The following is a 17,747-nucleotide window of genomic DNA, read 5'->3' as shown; positions in this document are numbered from 1 at the left end:
CAAAGAACTAACTCATTTCCTTACATTATTTCTTCTGCATTGCTTATTGCAGAATATAGTCTTAGATCAAACAGAAAACAGCAAACTCTAATCTGCAAGTTATGAAGTTAGGAAAAGTGACATGACTGGTCTGTGAAAACTGCTGTGTAAATGTGAGATGAAGTTAGATTACTGTGCCTTTCATAACCCCCTAGTCTCTCAGCAGTGAAAAGAAATCTGCTTTATTTCACGAGCTTATTGCTTTGATGGTTTGTGTCCCAAGGGCCTCTGTTTTAACTTTTCCTCAATCCTCTAAATCTTGAAAATATAATTTTATCTTTTTTTATCTACTTCACAGATCAAGCAAAATTATGCCTTCACCTTCTGTCATCCAACCAAATTCCAGCACTGCTAAAACCCACTGACAGTTCTGACAACACGGGTAAGTGATGAAGAGGACATCGATTGAGGTGTAAAGCAAACCAAGTACAATGTCTCTTCCTCAGGTATGTAAAGTTTTCTCCTCTGTCATAGACTGCAAACTTGTGAAACGTAATTGGTCTTGAATAAAGTGAAAATCTAATTGCCACACTGAGCCTGAACTTACCCACATTCATAGGGCATTTTGCACACACATTGTGACTGATATACTTTCTCCCATGGCTGACATTTAGGGTCTGTCATTTCTGTTTTCACACTGGGCACTGAAGTAGAAGAACACACAGACATGAAGGGTCAGAAAAACAAGGGCTGTTAGAGGTCTACTCTGAAATTATCAGTTGAGTTTAAAAGGCACTGAATTATTTAGTCATGACATAAAGTCACATCCTACTTGGTCATTAAAAGTATCTAGTACAGGGAAGTAATCAACAGTATTAAAAAGATATGATACACTTTGCAAAGTTACTGTTCAGTAATTTATCCATGGGTCACCAGCCAGATGGAAAGAGACAAGTACTATGTTAAAGCTTAAACATTCATCTCATTTCTGCAGCAGTTATTTGTTTCTGCTAAATTTAGCACTGCTGAACCATAGCTGGGAACACTTCTGTCATTAGGTTTCAGAATTATTGACTTCACTGTTGTCACTAGAGAAGCTAAGGATCCAAACCCCTATGTGAACCCAAACATCTTTATCTTTACACCTATGGTAATGAAAACTACAAGTTCCATCATCAGTCCTCAGTTTGTACCAACTTTTAAAATAAAAATAGTAGTAATTCTTGGGGAATTTTCAAGATTGCAAGTGTATCGTTCTTTAAGTAGAGAGTTCTACTCCATATTTTGCTAAACATTTCTTTGTAGGTTTCGGTAGCATGTTAACAGCAAGACTTTGCTAAATCCATATGGTCACAATTTCTAAGGAGGCTTCATCCTGATTTTTTTACAGATTGTGTGACTGCTAACATGAAAATTTAGTACTCCAGATTGCTGCCTTTCCTAAAAAAAATAACTCCCTTACAGATTAAGATTTGATAAGCAAAATAGACAAATTACCAGAGAAAAAGAAAAAAAAAAAAAAAAAAAAAGAAAAGTAAGAGTTGCAGTGCATTGCAATACAGACAGCAAGCATAACCCTGTCTTCCTGCAGAGGGAAAATTTTCATCAAAAATCACTGCATTTTGTTCATCCCCTGGGTAGTTGGCTGCACAGTGACTAAATACTCCCATCCAAATATATGTATGCCACTCTGTCTGTGAATACTTATCTTCACAATTTTTACCCTTCTTAACTCTCTCTCCTTGAGTTTTTAACTGTTATTAATCCAACTGTTTTATTTTTTTAACTTTTATACTAATATAAGGCTTCCATACAGCCAAGTACAAGCTGTTTCTTTCTTTCTGACAGACGCATTTGAAACCTTCCAATTATTGCTGGAATTTGCTAACATGATGTTAGCAAAAAAACCAAATGAAAATCAGTCACTGAGGCTAAGCCTAAGTAACTGGTAACAGCAGTTCAGCACTGCTACTCTGGCAGTTTAGCAGCAGCAAGTCATTTATGTACAGCTGTGCTATTCCTTCAGAAATCACTATATTTCATCTTGATGTGTTTATGACAGCAGATGATTTACACCAGGAATCTCACAGGACTGTTGCATTTTGAAGTCTAAGCCTGACTGTCACCTTCCTCTTTCTGCAGTTGAGGCAATGTCAGCAGCATTGGCTGATACGGAGAGGACAGAAAAAATGTAGATGTGCCTAGCCTCCTGCAGCAGTGGCTGTTGTCCCCAGTCAAGGGTCTCCTCAGGTGAATACCTGGGATCTCAGGTGAAGATGTGGTAGGCTTGAAGCACAAGCTGCTTGGGTGCCTCAGTGTCACTGATAAGCATCACAGCAGTGCTCAACAGAAATTCCTGTCTGTCTTCCACTGTTGGAAAAGACAACTTAGAGCTGCTTGAAGCTATAGCCTGTTTCCCTTTCTGCCACTGCCTGCCCATATCAAACAGAGCTTAAAGCGGCATTTTCCCATTGCTTTCAGTTCCTGGATATTTACTTCATATCAGCTGCCTGACTGCCACATCAGCAAAAGCAGTCACTCAGCCCTGTCTTCCTCTGTCACAAGAGGCTCTGGTGCACTGAACAGCTTCCAAATAGAAAAACTCCAAGGTGTAGTTCATATGGTGGCAGTGTTATACAAAGTGTGAAAAGTGAAACATACTTGGATGGCAGAATAGACTGCATAAATCCCAGGCAATTTCTTAAAATAGTTAGTGACAATGCTCAATAGCAATAAGGGAGTGGGAAGCAAAAAGCCTTAACGAAACTTCAATGAAATGCCTTCAGGCATCTTGTTTGAACAGACCACAGAAAACGTGCCCCCATGTTTTCTGTGCTTCTTGCTCGTGATGTAAGTATGGCTTCTCTACCACTGTCTCAGCAATAGCTCTGTATATATCTAATATATCTAAACCACATCAAGCTAAGTTAGAAAGAAACTCCTGCATTGTACCTGAGGACTGCAGTGGTCTCTTGCACTGGACAGTCTTCACATCAGGAGACCACTTGAGACTGGGCTCACACAAAATGGAGTGTGCCCCTTCCAAGTGCATGCCGTGTGGACAAGACAGGGTTATTCTCTCACCAATCTCGTACACAGGTTTCCATGGCTTTCCTTGCAAACCCCCCTCCAGGTCAGGCAGGAGACATGCAGTTTCTGTGGATTGAAGCATTTGAGACAGCAACAGTAAATCAGTGGATTGTATAAAGCAGTCATATGTTTTGTTTTCTCCAAAATTCCTTAAAAAATTGAATGGTGAGGTTGGCTGACTTTCCTGTAGAAATGTATCAGTCAGGATTCAGTAACTCATCATACCAGTCAAACATGCAAAAATAAGGACACAGACACGGGAGTATCTTCTCTTACTGCCTGCAGGTGCAGCCCTAGCTGGATGAGGGCTTCCCAGTCCTTAGGACCAGTGTTTCTGTTGATGGTTCTACTAGGCAACAGCTTCCTAGCAGAGGTATATCACACATGGGACCCTGGAGACCATGTCCTGGTACACACAGGGATGGCCTTTAAACAGGTGTAGGCAGTAAAACATTTTAAAGCATTTAAACATTTGTGGCAATCAGTCTTGCTTGAAAGGAGGAAAGGAAGCTGTTGAACTGCAGTGCTGAAAATTCTCATGGTTCTTGCATATAGCCCTAGGACTGAAGCAAGCAATAATGCTTGTTTCCACAGGAAGTAATTCCTGGGCTGGAATTCAGTCTCCCTTCATTCCAGCCTTAATTCGAAGTAGACTTTATGGGCATGTTTCTAATTCAGCATACAATATCTGGATTCACAACAGAAGTCAGTTTGGACATGATTATGTCTAGGAAGCTGGGAAATACAGGTGTGTCTTTTCCCCCTGTTGTAGCTGGAAAGCAGATGTTCTGAGATGTTCCATTGGAATTCAGAAATTCTGAATTCCCCCATTGTAGCTGGAAAGGAAATGTTCTGAGATGTTCCACTGGAATTCAGAAATAGAGCTGTAGTTCAAATCAAGAATCAGTTAGACATACCCTGGCAGTATCTCTCTCCAACTTGCCACTGTAAATTACTGCGACACTTAGCAACAGGATCACCAACAAGAGAATATCCATGTTTGCATGCATAAACAATGTTTTTCCCAACAGGGTATGAGTTTTCAGCATTCTGAAAGAAAATGAACAGGTAAAATTTTGGATATAAAATATAGGAACTACAAGCAGCACTAACTCTTTGATCCCGGAACGCAGCAGCTGAGGACAGTGAGAAGTATTATTGCCACTCTACAACGCAGTGAATGAGAGAGTCTGGGATATTGGGGGCAATCCTGGTTATCAAGTCACTAATTCATAAGCGGTATGGAACAGTGCTGTTCTGATGGTGTGTAAACAAACTGCAAATATGGCTGCTAATAAACATTTGCAGGGCAGCAGAACATCTTGAACAGTCTTGGGCTGGGGGGAGATCAGTGGAGAGTATATGGCTTTGCCAATTTTTAGGATGGCATGTTCTCAGCTTTCTGAAGGTTAGCATGGTAGACTTTTCTTATGAAAAATTGAAACTACCCCATGAATTGCAGGGTTTTACCTTTAGTTTGTGGACCAAAAATATCAATGTAGAAGACAACTACTGATTACAAAAAAAAATCACTAGCTAAAGAGGGAGGGCAAGATTTTGGATCTTGCCACAGGCTGCAGTTGTGCAGAGGCAACTAACAAATTTTGAACTAATTCTTTTATCTATTTATTGAGCAAAGAGACTTATGACTGCCTGATAACATGAAGAAGGCATAGTCCATTCCTCCAAGGGAGGAATGAGGAATTACTCCCCCTTGTCAAATAGGCCTAAGCTATGGTGAGCCAAGTAACTTGCCAGGTCTTCATTTCACCAGAGAAAGCAGAATAGTGAGTTACAGAGTGAAGATACCTAAAATATGTTTATAATTTCATTATGGAGTTCCTGGATGACTGAGCATCTTTTCTCTCTAGTTTGTTGTGATTTTATACGTAATACACATGGCTCAGTAAATTTTTAATACATATATGGAATAAAGGACAAGTAGATGACTTTTCTCTCTAGGTACCATGGTCCAGAGAAGCAAAGATCTTGTTCTGGTTTTAAGAGTGGGGCTTTTTTGGTTTTATCTAACTTTTAGCTTGAAGTTTTGGATACTGTCCTGTAAACTTCAGACAGTGAAAAATGCTGCAAGAGTGGCTATTCACTAGGCTGGATACTAAGCTTGCCAAGAGAGATGCAAATTGGCAAGAGAACATCTATGTTAACTGTAGAAAAGACATTGCAGATAGGGACAGAACAGAGGAACAGAAATAACTTACTTGAACAAATCCATTTTCTAAGAGAGGAGGAGGTGAACAAAATTCTGTAAGGTTTATGGATAAATCAAAACAGTGTGGTTCAATCAAGCTATGAAGCAAACAAAAGTACAGTTTAGTTTGAATTTAGTCTTCTTTCAAAATGCTACACTCCTCAGTAAAGCCCATTTTCAAAACTCTTATGCCTACATTTACAACATCATTATATTGAAATCAGGCACTGCCAGCCTATCCAAGAGAATGGTAAATAGAATGCTGTCAAATTTACTGGCTTTACCCCATTTTTAGCCTTTTCTTCTATGACATTCACAGCTTCTGAATTTCACTTTCTTTCAACTTAAATATTAAAGCTCAGTAAGTGATCTCCTTGAATTCAATAGCTTATGCACCCCTCTGAAACAAATTTTTAAATCTTTCAGCAGTTGTCTCCTACTGGTTTTTTTACTACTTACCGAAGATGCTGCAACTCTTCATCTTCACATGGTTTGCTTTCATGCTGCTCTCCCAGACAGGCTTTCCCACCACCACGTGGGGAGGGATTGTTGCAGCTTCGACTCCTTGATTTCCTTCCCCCTGAACAAGGACTCCAGGAAGACCAGCAGCTCCACTGTCCATCAACAACACCTGTGCAACATTTGGGAATATTTCGTTTAATGTGAAAACTACTCTCTTTAAACCATTCTCTCTTCAAAGCATTCCCTCTGAGAGGTTTAAAGTCACAGGCTATTCAAACCTAGTGATGGCCCCAACTGTGCCCTTACAGAAAATTCCAGATTACAGTAATCTAATCTTCCATCTTTCCCCAACTTTGACACAGGTATAATTCCACAGAGGCTATATATTATCAGTGTCTGAGAGAACATAAAACCAGCTATCAGCTACTACTAATTATAAAATTAAAAAGTATAAATTTTTGAAGTAATTGATAATTAATTTAGGATATGTACTTATAGATGGTTGCATTGAGCAGTTAGTATTGTCCACTGTATTTAACACTAACAATAAAATCAGCTCTCTGCTGAGGACTGTTTAGACATGGTAAACAAAGACTTGGGCTTGGCATGACCCTCCCCATGCTGTTTGTTTGCCGTGATTTCTCACCCCAGCAGCCACTGCATGGGTGTGCAGTGAGACAGACAGACTCTGGAAGCAGAAGAGCACGTTTTGCCACCTCTAAACTCTCACAGGTTTAAAGAGTGCTGACCTGGCTGATCTTGCACAAGAGTTCCCAGTTCACAAGCTGCTCCAAAGGTGTAGGGCTTGCAGTAACACACACACTGTGTTCCTTCCACGGCTGCCTCACCACCATTCTGGCAAGGCTGACATTTGCAGGGATCATTTTCAGCCATATATTCTTCAATGGCTTGTTTTAGGTAATGCTTTTTGACTGAGGAGCAGGGCACTTCCTTTACCAGCTCATATAACGGTGTCAGCTAGACACAGTAGGAAAACATGAATATTAAATAGTTATGACTGGGATATAAGAGTTTATTAGCACATTTCACGCAAAATAATTTGACATATGCTTTTGCACATGGCCGTTAGCACATCAGATACTCTAATTTGCAAATTTGCTAAAATCTTATGTTAGTATTTTATATTAGCCTTTTTATGAAAAGCCAGTTCTGTTTAAAAGCATGCTTTAATGCAACTGGTATATCAGTCATGTTTAAACACATTTGAGCTGCAAGAATACAGGTGAGATAAAAGTACAACACAGACCACCAATGTACAGTAATTTGAATTCTCACCCAGATGTTCCCAGCATAAAAAAGAGCATTTAAAGAGCCCACTCTGGCATTTCATTGAAGAGTGAAAGCTTAAAAAAATTAAACATTTTGCCTTCAAATTGATTATTTTATGATATTATATGCCTTTACATTTAGCTGAAAACTTACTATCAGAAGTATTTGGGGTTTATACCACTCTTGAGTATGTGGGCAGTTCCCAAAGGGACACAGAGAAGGTAGCAGTGAATAGGGCCATGCCCTGCTCTGAAGTGTCTGACTTGGAGAATCTCCAGGTATGCAAAGTGAATAGGGAGAGACAAAAGGGATATGCAGAAGTTGGCAAGTGAAATGGAAGCCACACAGACATGCCCATATGCGTTTTGGGAAAGGAGCTATCTCAAATCTGGTCTTTCTTCAATGCTGACATGACCCTCTATTCCTAACCAGAACTCCACTTAAGTCACTGAAGGCTGGTATTGACCTGTCAATGGAATTAGATTTGTGATGCACCTGATCATATTAGATGCACAGCATTTTCTTCCTGAGCACTTTCCTTTTTTACAAAGTGATCTGAAAACTAAATGAGTGTAGATCATGGCATGATTAATCACCAGCTATAGCTTAATAATTTCTCCCTTTGAGGTGATCTCATCTGCTCACCTCTGCTTCAGGAAAATAGCCTTACCTTTTTTTTAATTACTCTAGGATAGTCTGTCACTGATGCAGCCCATGAGGTGTACATCTGACTGTTCCCAGCAGGATTATCCAGGTCTAGATAACTTAGGCCAGCAACAGCACCAGGGCTTCCTCCTTCTATGTAAGGGTCTCCTTTAATTTTACTGTCACTGGTTCCTGCAGTTTCAGAATAGAAAATACATAAATGTAGGCGTTGCTATGTTTACAAATGGAAATAGAAACAATACACACAAAAACTCTGCTAGCAAGTAGTGAAAGGACTCACTGGTGCAGTTCAACCACCTCTGCCTGGATCAAGAGCTCCTACACTGATCATATATAGGAGGTATCTGTTTTTCCAGGTGTCTTGGCAGCTCTAACTTAGAGTGTCCAGAAAAGTGCTATTTACTGGGAAAGCATTAGTAATAATTGACAACTGCCAGAGAGCCTTTCGAACCAGACACTTGATGTCTGAGTTCAGCACGTTAGGACAGAATTCATCAAAGTTATCAACACCTGCACCTCATTTTGACAGCTCTTTAGGATGAGATGAGATATGGATATGTGACAACTGTGTGAGTCACCACTGAACATTTACCTGAAGAAGTCAGTAGCAGTTCATCGAGTTTAGTGCATTCCTGCTTCTTCTTTTTCACAATGATTGCATTCCAGCCTGATGAGGTACACTTGTACAAGTCTGTTATGCTGACACCTGCAGATAATCCATCCATTAACAATACTGTACACAGAAAGTGTGTTGGATTCATTTCTGAGTTTCCCATTGGCTAGAGAGGTCATGAAGTACTACACTTAAACTAGAAGGTAACTAACTAGCATTTGTGTGCTGTGAGAAGATCCACACATTGCTAAAGCTTATGGATGAATGCTCAGAGGCTTGAGCTGTATCTGGGAACAGTTTACAGTATCATTTATTTTCTCAGCAGTCCATAATTCCACAGCACTGCTCCAACTGATTACCATTATAGGTGCCACTGGTGTTTGCTCTGTAATTTTTTTCTGCTTTACAGTTTTACCCAACCTTTGTCTCCATGTAACCTTTAAAGTTTAACATTTTTTGAGATTTATATTCAATTTTAGCCTGAAGACGTCCTAAACTGACTATATATACATTTTTTTTTTTAATATATATATACCCAGAGCACTGCAGGTCACAAACATGGATCTAGAACTAAATGCTCTGGTTTGAGCACATTTTTTGGTGTTCTTTCTTTTGATCATGAAAAGAAAGTGGTAACTTGTATAAGTCTGCTACTTGATTTTAGACATTAGCTGGGAAAACACACAGATACATTTTTATTGTTGATTACTGACTTTGCTTTCTGCAATAAGCACTCTAGTACTCTACCTTCTGCTTTCATTTTGTCAGTATCCATATAAAAAATAACTTTGTAATGTCCTCCCAGAGACCCAGAGTGTAAGAAGTGTGTCCCAAAATGTTCAATAAGTCTTCGGTAGACGCTGTACTCGTAGATGACTGGAAGGTTGAACAGTTCCTTCCAGAAAGGCTCCGCAAGAGTGAGGAAGTCTGGGCGGTTGTTAATAAACTGAGCAACTTCCACACTGTTCTCAACAACCATCAGCAGCTTACTCTGGGGGAAGGAAAAGCCATCAGTCATGCTCCATGTTACTATCAGAGTGCCTCCTAATAGCCAGATGGCACACACATTCTATTGGCAACTAACCAACAGCTTTACAGAGCTGTTAGATATGTCTAAGCAACACAGTAATGCAAAAAGAACAACCTGAAGTCATGAAATATGGTTGGACCTTTATTTATAATTGCTGCAACATCTTACTTTTCCTCCGGTGTACTTGAAAACTAGCATAAGGACAAGTGAAATCTCACTCTTCAAAGCTCCAGGATCAGAAGCCTGGCAGAAGACGGTTAAGAAGCTTTGTCTGAAATCAAATCACAGGCAGTACAGTTGTTTTTTACACCCTGTTTTGTCTGGGTAAGGATTTTGTTGTAAGGGGCTCCAGCCATTTTAGGAATGCTGCTTAACTATAAAATCCAGTATGCCTTTACATTACTGTTTACGTCAGACTCTCAAAGTTGCTTTTGAACATGGTTATGCTGAGTCTCAAAATATGTCATTGTTAGTATCTGTTTGGGGGCCATAAAATGGATACATTTGTCACTTGATTTCATTTTCTGTAAGATAGAGGTTGTACTTCATAATTGAAAATCACTTTCAAATTATGTATCTAATGGTCCTTTTAAAATAAGTTAAAGGCATAAGCACTGTGACCTCCTGGCTGTTAAAGACACCACATTTCTCTCTTAATGGAGTTCTACTAATGGAAAATGCATTATAAAATAAGTTAATTTTTAACCACAGAAGTATTTCAATCTTTTTGCTCCACTGTACTGACCAAGAGGTAGGGGAAAAAAAAAGAAAAGGGCAATCAACCACTTGAAAAAAAAAAAAATCATTTATGAGAAGAAGCCAATGATTTCTCCCTTAAATAGGGAGAAAAACAGATAGTAAATAAATAAATTACTACTAAGTAGGTAAGACAGACAAATTAGAAACAGCAGCCACCTCCTCTGGATTGATAAGCAAACTATAGTGATCTCTTTTAAAGGTTTTACAGAATATTCACTATCATGCACTTTGTGCCAAAAATATCTTTATAAAACAAGCATTTTCATCTCACTACAAAAACACATGAATAAAGTAATGAAAATACTTTTGCAAAATACTAAGCTGCAGTGACAAGTTACACATACCTTTTGAAGATTTTTATTCTGTGTGTGTTTGTACCTGTTTGAATTTTCATACCGTTCTACATGTTTCATGTAAGACCAGGTGCTGTTGAAAAACTCATAACTGAAATCATTCTGAACTTTAACCTAGAAAGGTGAAAGATAGACATCTGTATCAAGAGCTTCATGTAGGATTTAAAAACTTTTAACTTATGTAACTTATAGAGTAGAGCAATGCCTTTCTGATGTAAAAGAAGCTGATGGGTTTTTCAGGCTGAATCCATTTTAGATTTTATAAAAACTACTGCACACTATTGGAAAAGCATGGAAATGCACTTATATATTTTTATATATATATATGCATAGATATCTCTCAGGTATGTACTCTATGCTGTAAATTACATTATGGATTGTTTGGCATGCTTTTGATGAATGTGAGACAAATCAAATCACTCAGACAGTGACTTAAAACAAAACATCTCTGGAAGATCTACACAAAGCATACCAAAGCCCTGTATTTCACCCCCCAAAGTATTTCTTAGGGTGATTCAGGTCACTGCTTATTCTAAGGAGATTAGCTTTACATTCAGTCTAACTGTGAGAGATTTAGAAATCACATCTAAGAAATTAACCTTTTTTTCCCTTTTATTTTAGCAAGATATGTATTTCCAATTCTGTATTTCAAAATAATAAGCAACTGCAAAGAGGGTACAGGTGTCAGTGAGCTGTGTTTAGGGAAGCATACCTGCCAAGGGCCCCTGCAAGCTTTGCATAATTCTCCCAATTTTAATCCTGTAAATACAAAGCTATGCTTGATGGAAACATACCTGAAAATTATAAGCGAGAACACTTTCACTCAGCCTGTAGTACTCTCGCCTATCACCGCTAAAGACCTTTCTGCATTGCCCTCCAAAGCTTTTTGTATGAATGACTCTTCCCTTAGTCTCACCAGTAATAATATCAAAGCTACAAGAAGAAAAAATACGTCATTAAGACAAGAGACAAAAATTTCAGAGCCATTATAACTAAGTGCTGTGTCTGCAAATCATGATCACAGGCTGATTTAACCAAGGGGTTATCACTTGATAGTCTTTTATACATGCAGAACTGCAGTATAGATAGCATGTTACAACGAAAGGGAAATGTTGGTCTTGATTTGTCAACAAAAATGAACACATGTCATTATCTCTATGGATTAAGACATTTTTATCTATCTCAACTGATTTTAAGTTTTACTGTTTGAACAATTGTTGCAACACAGAAACAACAGGGCATCCATTATTAAATTGGGGGGGGGATTATATCTGAAGTGTATTGCATAACAAGTGATAAATCAACACCAAAGAAACTTAAAACAATTATTTTGCTGGGTTGCAGTTCGGATGTATAAACAGAAATCCATATGAATCTAGAGTGCTAAATTCAACAGCAATGAACAAAAAGAATGAACATTGCTGGCTCATTTTTTCCATTCTGAAGATCGTGTGTTACTAGCTGAAATTTGATTTCTTATCTTAGTAGCTGTCTTCCAATAGCAGGAATGAAACACTGAAAGCTTTATCCTGTGCTTCGGGTCAAAGGACCTGTACATCCTGACTGAAGTGCTGGCATGGTGGAAACAGTTGTCCTGAACACTTTTGCATATAGGATGTTTTACCATAAGCCCAGGAAGTCTATCTGGCCACCCAGAGCTTGCAAATACATCAAAATGTAAGTGCATTTGATACCAGTACTACTGAGCCTGGCACAGAACATTACCCTGCTCCTGTAAGTTCTGAATTCAGAGGTGGTTTGTCAATATCACATACAGTTTTCCTCTCTTCACATTGATCTTCATCTGCACCATCCTCCTCACAGTCCTGATCGCCATTGCACACTAGGGATCTGCTAATACACTGACCTAAATCAGGACAAACATGCAAGGGGAAAGAAGTGTTTGTTAGTTTAAAAATAGATTACCTAAAATCAAAACAGAAGTCCTATTAATCTCCTACATTAATTAGCATATTCACTCCCATGATGAACAGCTCGTGTGCCCACGAGGGCTTATGAAACATTAAATTTAGACATAAAGAAACAGTGCACAGCACACTCGAGAGAGCATAGCTATTTAAGGCTTATGATATATCAGTGAAACAGTTGATGTCTAGATATGCTTTCTAAGCTTTCACCCTTTGACCCAATCACTGGTGATTAACTGTGATTGTCTCCCTAGTAGCACCAACACATGTTTATCACCGTCCTCTGTGATAAATATCTACCGACGAGATAATGTGCTCCTCTGTTTAGGTAATGGCAGCCACTTGGATACATTTTATGGAGTTTCCATGATCCAGGTAATTTCATGTTTGGAAATAGCCTAGAACAGCTGCAAGATATCAATGTAAGGTTGCATTCCTTAACTACCCTCTTGTAATGAAAAAACCTGTCCTCTGGGGCAAACAAGTAAGGCAGAATGAGTTAGAGAGGGTACCAGGGCTACATCATATTACCTTCAGTGCTCCGCAATACTCCAGATTTAATTAAAAGCATGCATAGTTGAGGCTGGAAACAAAGGAAGCATTCACCTAAGTCAAATTCCTCTGTAAATCAAGAACACTGCAAATACATCGCCCATTTACTGAAGCTGAAAGATAACAAGGTTATTTTCTTAATTTCATGAGTAGAAAATATTGAAAATGGTCTTGGATGGTACCTGAGAAACACCTGAAGCGATCACCACAGCCATCTTCTGTTGGGCATCCCCTTGTGGGGGTGCATGATCTTGTTTCAAAGGTATCTCCAGAGCAGGGATTTCCTCCATACTGGCCATAAACTGCCACTGTCCGTCTCCTAATCTGAATGCAAATCAAAGGAGACTGTGGAAAATCCAAACGAAAAGCCAGAATAGTTTACTACTGTAAAGACAGTGCTACTAGTCTAGACATTCACTGTTTTTTCTGAGAACAGCCACCCCTGGATATTACCACCATATGGTAACAAACTCTCAATGTTTTTAGACTGGTGCATGAGCTTGGCTTGGTTTCCTCAGAAATCTAATATGTAACTGAAGTCAAGAGTAAGCCGCTAAGAAATTTAAGTGATTATTTTCATTTTTAATACAACTAACCCTGCCTGACAGGAATTTGTTAACATTTTGTGAAGTAAACAATGACATTAAGGAAGATGATAAAATCTTATATCCAGTGGGCTAGTTTTTGTTTCTAAAAAAGTGAGTACTGTCTCATGGCACATATTTAATTTTGACTAATCCCTCCTTATATAGATGTAACATCAAAGTAAAAGAGAAGAAAAATTAAAATAAAGTGTCTTGCACATCTATAGAGTTGCAGTGTAAAAATCATCAACTTATTTTCATTGAAGGTAACACTAAGCAACCAAGTTTTCTTCCCTTGAGACATGCCACTAATGAAAAACCAGTGGAACTGGTACAAACCAGCATCAGTGGAGAAATATCTGTGTTTACTGGACAGTTCAGCTGAAACTATCACCAAAATAAAAGCAGCACAAATTATTTTACAACATGAACATCATAGCTTTGAAAGGAAACATATTGGGACAGACGGGGGGATTTATTTTCTTAGTTCTTTGCTCTTCAGCCTTCTTGTTCTGCTAGGGCTTTTGTCTGAGCACCTGATTTGGGGGTTCAATGTTAGAGTGGCTTCTTAATTACCGGGGAAAAAATTATATGCTAATAAGGTTTTGAGTACAGAAAAGATGTGTCCATCTATACCTGTTTTTGAGTACAGCCATTGCACTCGGACCAAGGGCCAAAAGAATTCCAGTGGCAATGGATTGGAGAAGGGCTGCTCCGGTATTGGGTTTTGCATTAAACAAACAAACAAACAATAAACACACAAAACACAACAATAAAAAACCCACCCACCCCAAAACAGCAACAAACAAAAGAAAAGAGAGAGGAAAATCATCAGAGATCTCCATCCATAAGCATGAGTACAAAACTTTCCTAAAAGGCAAAGCAAACCTTCAACAATAATAAGGAGTATGATGAGGTTTACTATAAAACCAATTGGATTTGCTTTACACATGTAAGAATGAAATCAGTCCCAGCTCGGCCTTTCTGCCCATTGCAAAGAAGAAACTAGACACATTCGCCTAGCCTAAAGATCAGCAAAAAAATGAACTGCCAGTTTCCATGGCAGGCATTGAGGGTGCAACCTGGGACTGGGGCTGGCTTGGGGTAAGCTCTGCTGTGTTTCACAGACATGGGTTGCTGGGCTTACACCATCACTGTGCACTCTCTTCCCCAAGGATGGCTGACTCCTCTAGGTAGAAGTTAAAGGGCACCATAATGCCTCACTGTTGTCATCACTGGTGGCAGTGCCAGAGCTGACACCAGTGTGTATTTCTCCCAGAAAATATACCTGATGACCCCTTGAAACCCTGCTTCACATCATGCAATATAATTATACATGCTTAACCTTCAGCACTTATTTTATGAAATAAATATTCACCTGGAAACAATGGGAGAGAAGCCTGAAACTTCCAGCAACAGAAAAATCCCCACCACCTGAAAAAAAAGAAGTAAAAGCAAATTTACTTCATTTTTCTACTTTTTCCTCCCTTTTTTAGATCATGCATTTAGTTCATGATTTCTGCAATCTATATGCTAGTCAGTGTAAGAAATAAAAGGAAAATGTCACACAGATTTTTCAGCTTTGTTGTACAAGCTCGTTTTTAAATTTTCTTCTTTCTTGCAGTGCTGTCAAATTACTTTTTTAAGCTAACTATTTCTCCATATAAATTAATATTTCATTGCACTTTCCATATTCACTTCATCAGTACAAATTAAGTAAGCAATTTTCTTACCTTCATGTTAGACAAAATACTCAGATATACAGCAATTACCAGGGAAAATGCACTTCAAGCATTTTCAGTCTGGAAGCCAAAGGAGTCAGTCAGTCTGTCTGTTGCTGTTCATCTCTTCTCACTGTGTCTTGCTACCCTGCTTTTCTTTCCCTAAAAGGGTTGAATATTGCCAAGGAATTTTAACCTTAACCCATCTAGTTCTCTCCAGGGACGCAGCCTGCTTTGGGAGCTGCTCAGTATTTTTAAGACATATAAATAAAGGCTTGGATATATTAACTGGGGCTGGCAGAAAATTGTGATCACTTACTGAAAGAAGAATCATCTTTTCCTTATATTCTCATCATTTCTTTCCTCTGAATCTTAAGAGATCCCAGGCCACGTGTACTACACCCCAGCTGAATTCACACTGCAGCAGGAAGAACTGCTCTAGAATAAAGCTGATGTTGCTAAGGTTTCATTTTAAGCACAAATCTTCATTCTCCACTTCTAAAGTCATGCTGATTTTTGTGTATCAAATTTCACAGTGAAAATCAGCTTATGGATCCGAATGCAAATTTTGGTCAATTCTGGCCTGGTTCTGCATATTTTTTGTGGAGATACTCATAAAGAAACAAGATCTTTCCTTATCCTGCCATGTCCTCTTAATTTTAGTTTTGACTTTTTTTTTCTTTTTACTTTTTAGAGCTCATCCACTCCAGTAATGGCATGAAAATGACAATGAAAATGCTGGGGAAATTTACCCCAATTTATCCTAGTGTGACCCAGATAAATCCCTCATGGAAAAGTAGCACCCCTATGTGAAGACACCTCATATACTAGATCTCAGATCCTATGACAGTTTTGAACTGCTGACACTGCCCTCAGAAAACTAAGTGCTTCATATCACAGTATGACAACATGGTGAGTTTGAAGCCCTGCACCTTGTTGGCATGGCCTGCTTTCCTTATGGAGATGCCTAGATCTTGGGTCACTCTACTCCATTCACGTGTGAGATGCCTATGTCCACTCCTCAAAGCCAATTTTGATGAGCCAGAGCATATTTGGGGACTTTTCAAGTTTAGCAACTATGAATCTCTTTGATAATGTAATTCACAGACTTTCAACCCTTCTGTAAATATTTTATTGCTTTTCATCAAAATCCTCATGCTCCTATTTAGTTTACAACCAATTTGTGCAACACTGACAGTGGTCATTTGTCTATGAATTAAATTATTAAAACTGAGTCAAGACCTTTAATGGTGGCCCAGAATACAGGAACTGCAAAGAATATTTTATTTACCCAGACATATGTCTTAATCTTTTAGTCAGCTCTTTTAATGGCTTAGATAGCAATTTCACTTTTTGTAAGTATATCATTAGCTATAATAACCCTCAAGACCAAGATATACTGTAATTTGGTCCCAAACAAAACATGTAAATAAATATAAAAAAGGACAAGTAGAGCTAGCAAAGAAAGTGTATGTTGTCAGGGGTCTGGTCTCAATTAACAGGTAGTCAAATCATTATTAGTAATGGTATCATATTCAAATGAGTTTATATTGATAGACTGTCTTCCTGCAAAAAATTATTTCAGCAAGACAAAAATGTTTCTCTGGCAGACACTGTATAAAAGTAATTTTATTACACATTTTCAGGTATTTCAGCCTAACAATTTTATCTTATTTTATTTGGAAATAGGACCCCGCTTTTGTCCTGATCCTGGCTTCAGAGTAACAAAAGCAAAGAAACTGAACCAACATGGTGCAAACCAGAGGGAGGATAGAGCTGTATTTGTGCTGTTCCTAGGACTGCCAGTCCACAGGCCCCATGGCACTACCCTGCTTTGCAGTGGATGGGTGTTCAGTCTCTCTAGAGCAATGGGACTGGGAAAGGCTGATTCTTATTTCATTTCATAGGGTACTTAGAGCAGCTTTTTTTTTCTACTTTGCATTTAAGCTCTAAGCCATTTATATAGTTTTCTACTTTTTTGTGTGTGTTACTGACACTTAAGGAAATATACAGTAGCATAAACATCTACTTACGCGTGAATTTTGTGACTGCATTGCACAGCCACATTGACATGCAGTTCTACAATAACATCAATTATAATGAAAGGCCTGACTGGGGAGCTCCCCAATGACTTCCCCTGATGGCACAGTAGCAAAGAGCAGAGTGCAACTTACAGAGAAATGGAAGCTGATTTTCCCTTACTGTTTGTGAAAATGGCAACAATCTAGTAACCATTTTACTGTCTCATCATAGCAACATTTGGTTCTTGCTAAACATTGCTACCGTGCATTCAAAGATAAACCTTTAGAATTAATAAAATTAATAAATTCTTTAGAATCAAACCCAGTGTTTTAGGGGATTGTAAGTGGAGCAGTTTGAGAGACACAAACAGTTAGCCATAAGGCAGGGCACTTTTTGTCTTGCATCAAATGATAGTCCTAGCACAAAAGTGATTAATGCAAGGCTTCGTTTGCTGGGCTAATGATATCCTGCTTGGTCTAGAGACAGCCT

General features: G+C 38.6%; 1 protein-coding gene across 1 annotated transcript in view; it reads right to left on the bottom strand.

Moving 5' to 3' along the window:
• The window catches only part of C7 (complement C7), a 24,170-nt gene extending 8,785 nt beyond the window's left edge, over positions 1-15,385 (bottom strand). The window contains exons 1-16 of the mRNA XM_066181091.1: positions 15,249-15,385; positions 14,894-14,949; positions 14,152-14,224; positions 13,114-13,255; positions 12,177-12,318; positions 11,246-11,384; positions 10,443-10,565; positions 9,057-9,300; positions 8,289-8,402; positions 7,701-7,867; positions 6,490-6,718; positions 5,738-5,909; positions 5,289-5,376; positions 3,987-4,119; positions 2,932-3,135; positions 587-683 (exon numbers count right to left, since the gene is read on the bottom strand). Coding sequence (XP_066037188.1) covers positions 587-683; positions 2,932-3,135; positions 3,987-4,119; positions 5,289-5,376; positions 5,738-5,909; positions 6,490-6,718; positions 7,701-7,867; positions 8,289-8,402; positions 9,057-9,300; positions 10,443-10,565; positions 11,246-11,384; positions 12,177-12,318; positions 13,114-13,255; positions 14,152-14,224; positions 14,894-14,949; positions 15,249-15,254 — 2,129 coding nt within the window. The 5' untranslated portion in view covers positions 15,255-15,385. The remainder of the gene's footprint in view (positions 1-586; positions 684-2,931; positions 3,136-3,986; positions 4,120-5,288; positions 5,377-5,737; positions 5,910-6,489; positions 6,719-7,700; positions 7,868-8,288; positions 8,403-9,056; positions 9,301-10,442; positions 10,566-11,245; positions 11,385-12,176; positions 12,319-13,113; positions 13,256-14,151; positions 14,225-14,893; positions 14,950-15,248) is intronic.
• Between the last annotated feature and the right edge of the window lie 2,362 nt (positions 15,386-17,747).

This window comes from Chamaea fasciata, unplaced genomic scaffold, assembly GCF_029207755.1.
Source record: "Chamaea fasciata isolate MVZ Bird 193981 ecotype frontalis unplaced genomic scaffold, bChaFas1.0.hap1 SCAF_4, whole genome shotgun sequence".
In the NCBI taxonomy this organism is placed as follows: Eukaryota; Metazoa; Chordata; class Aves; order Passeriformes; family Sylviidae; genus Chamaea; species Chamaea fasciata.
The sequence above is the reverse complement of the archived record's forward strand: the minus strand, read 5'-3'. Positions and strand labels throughout refer to the sequence as shown.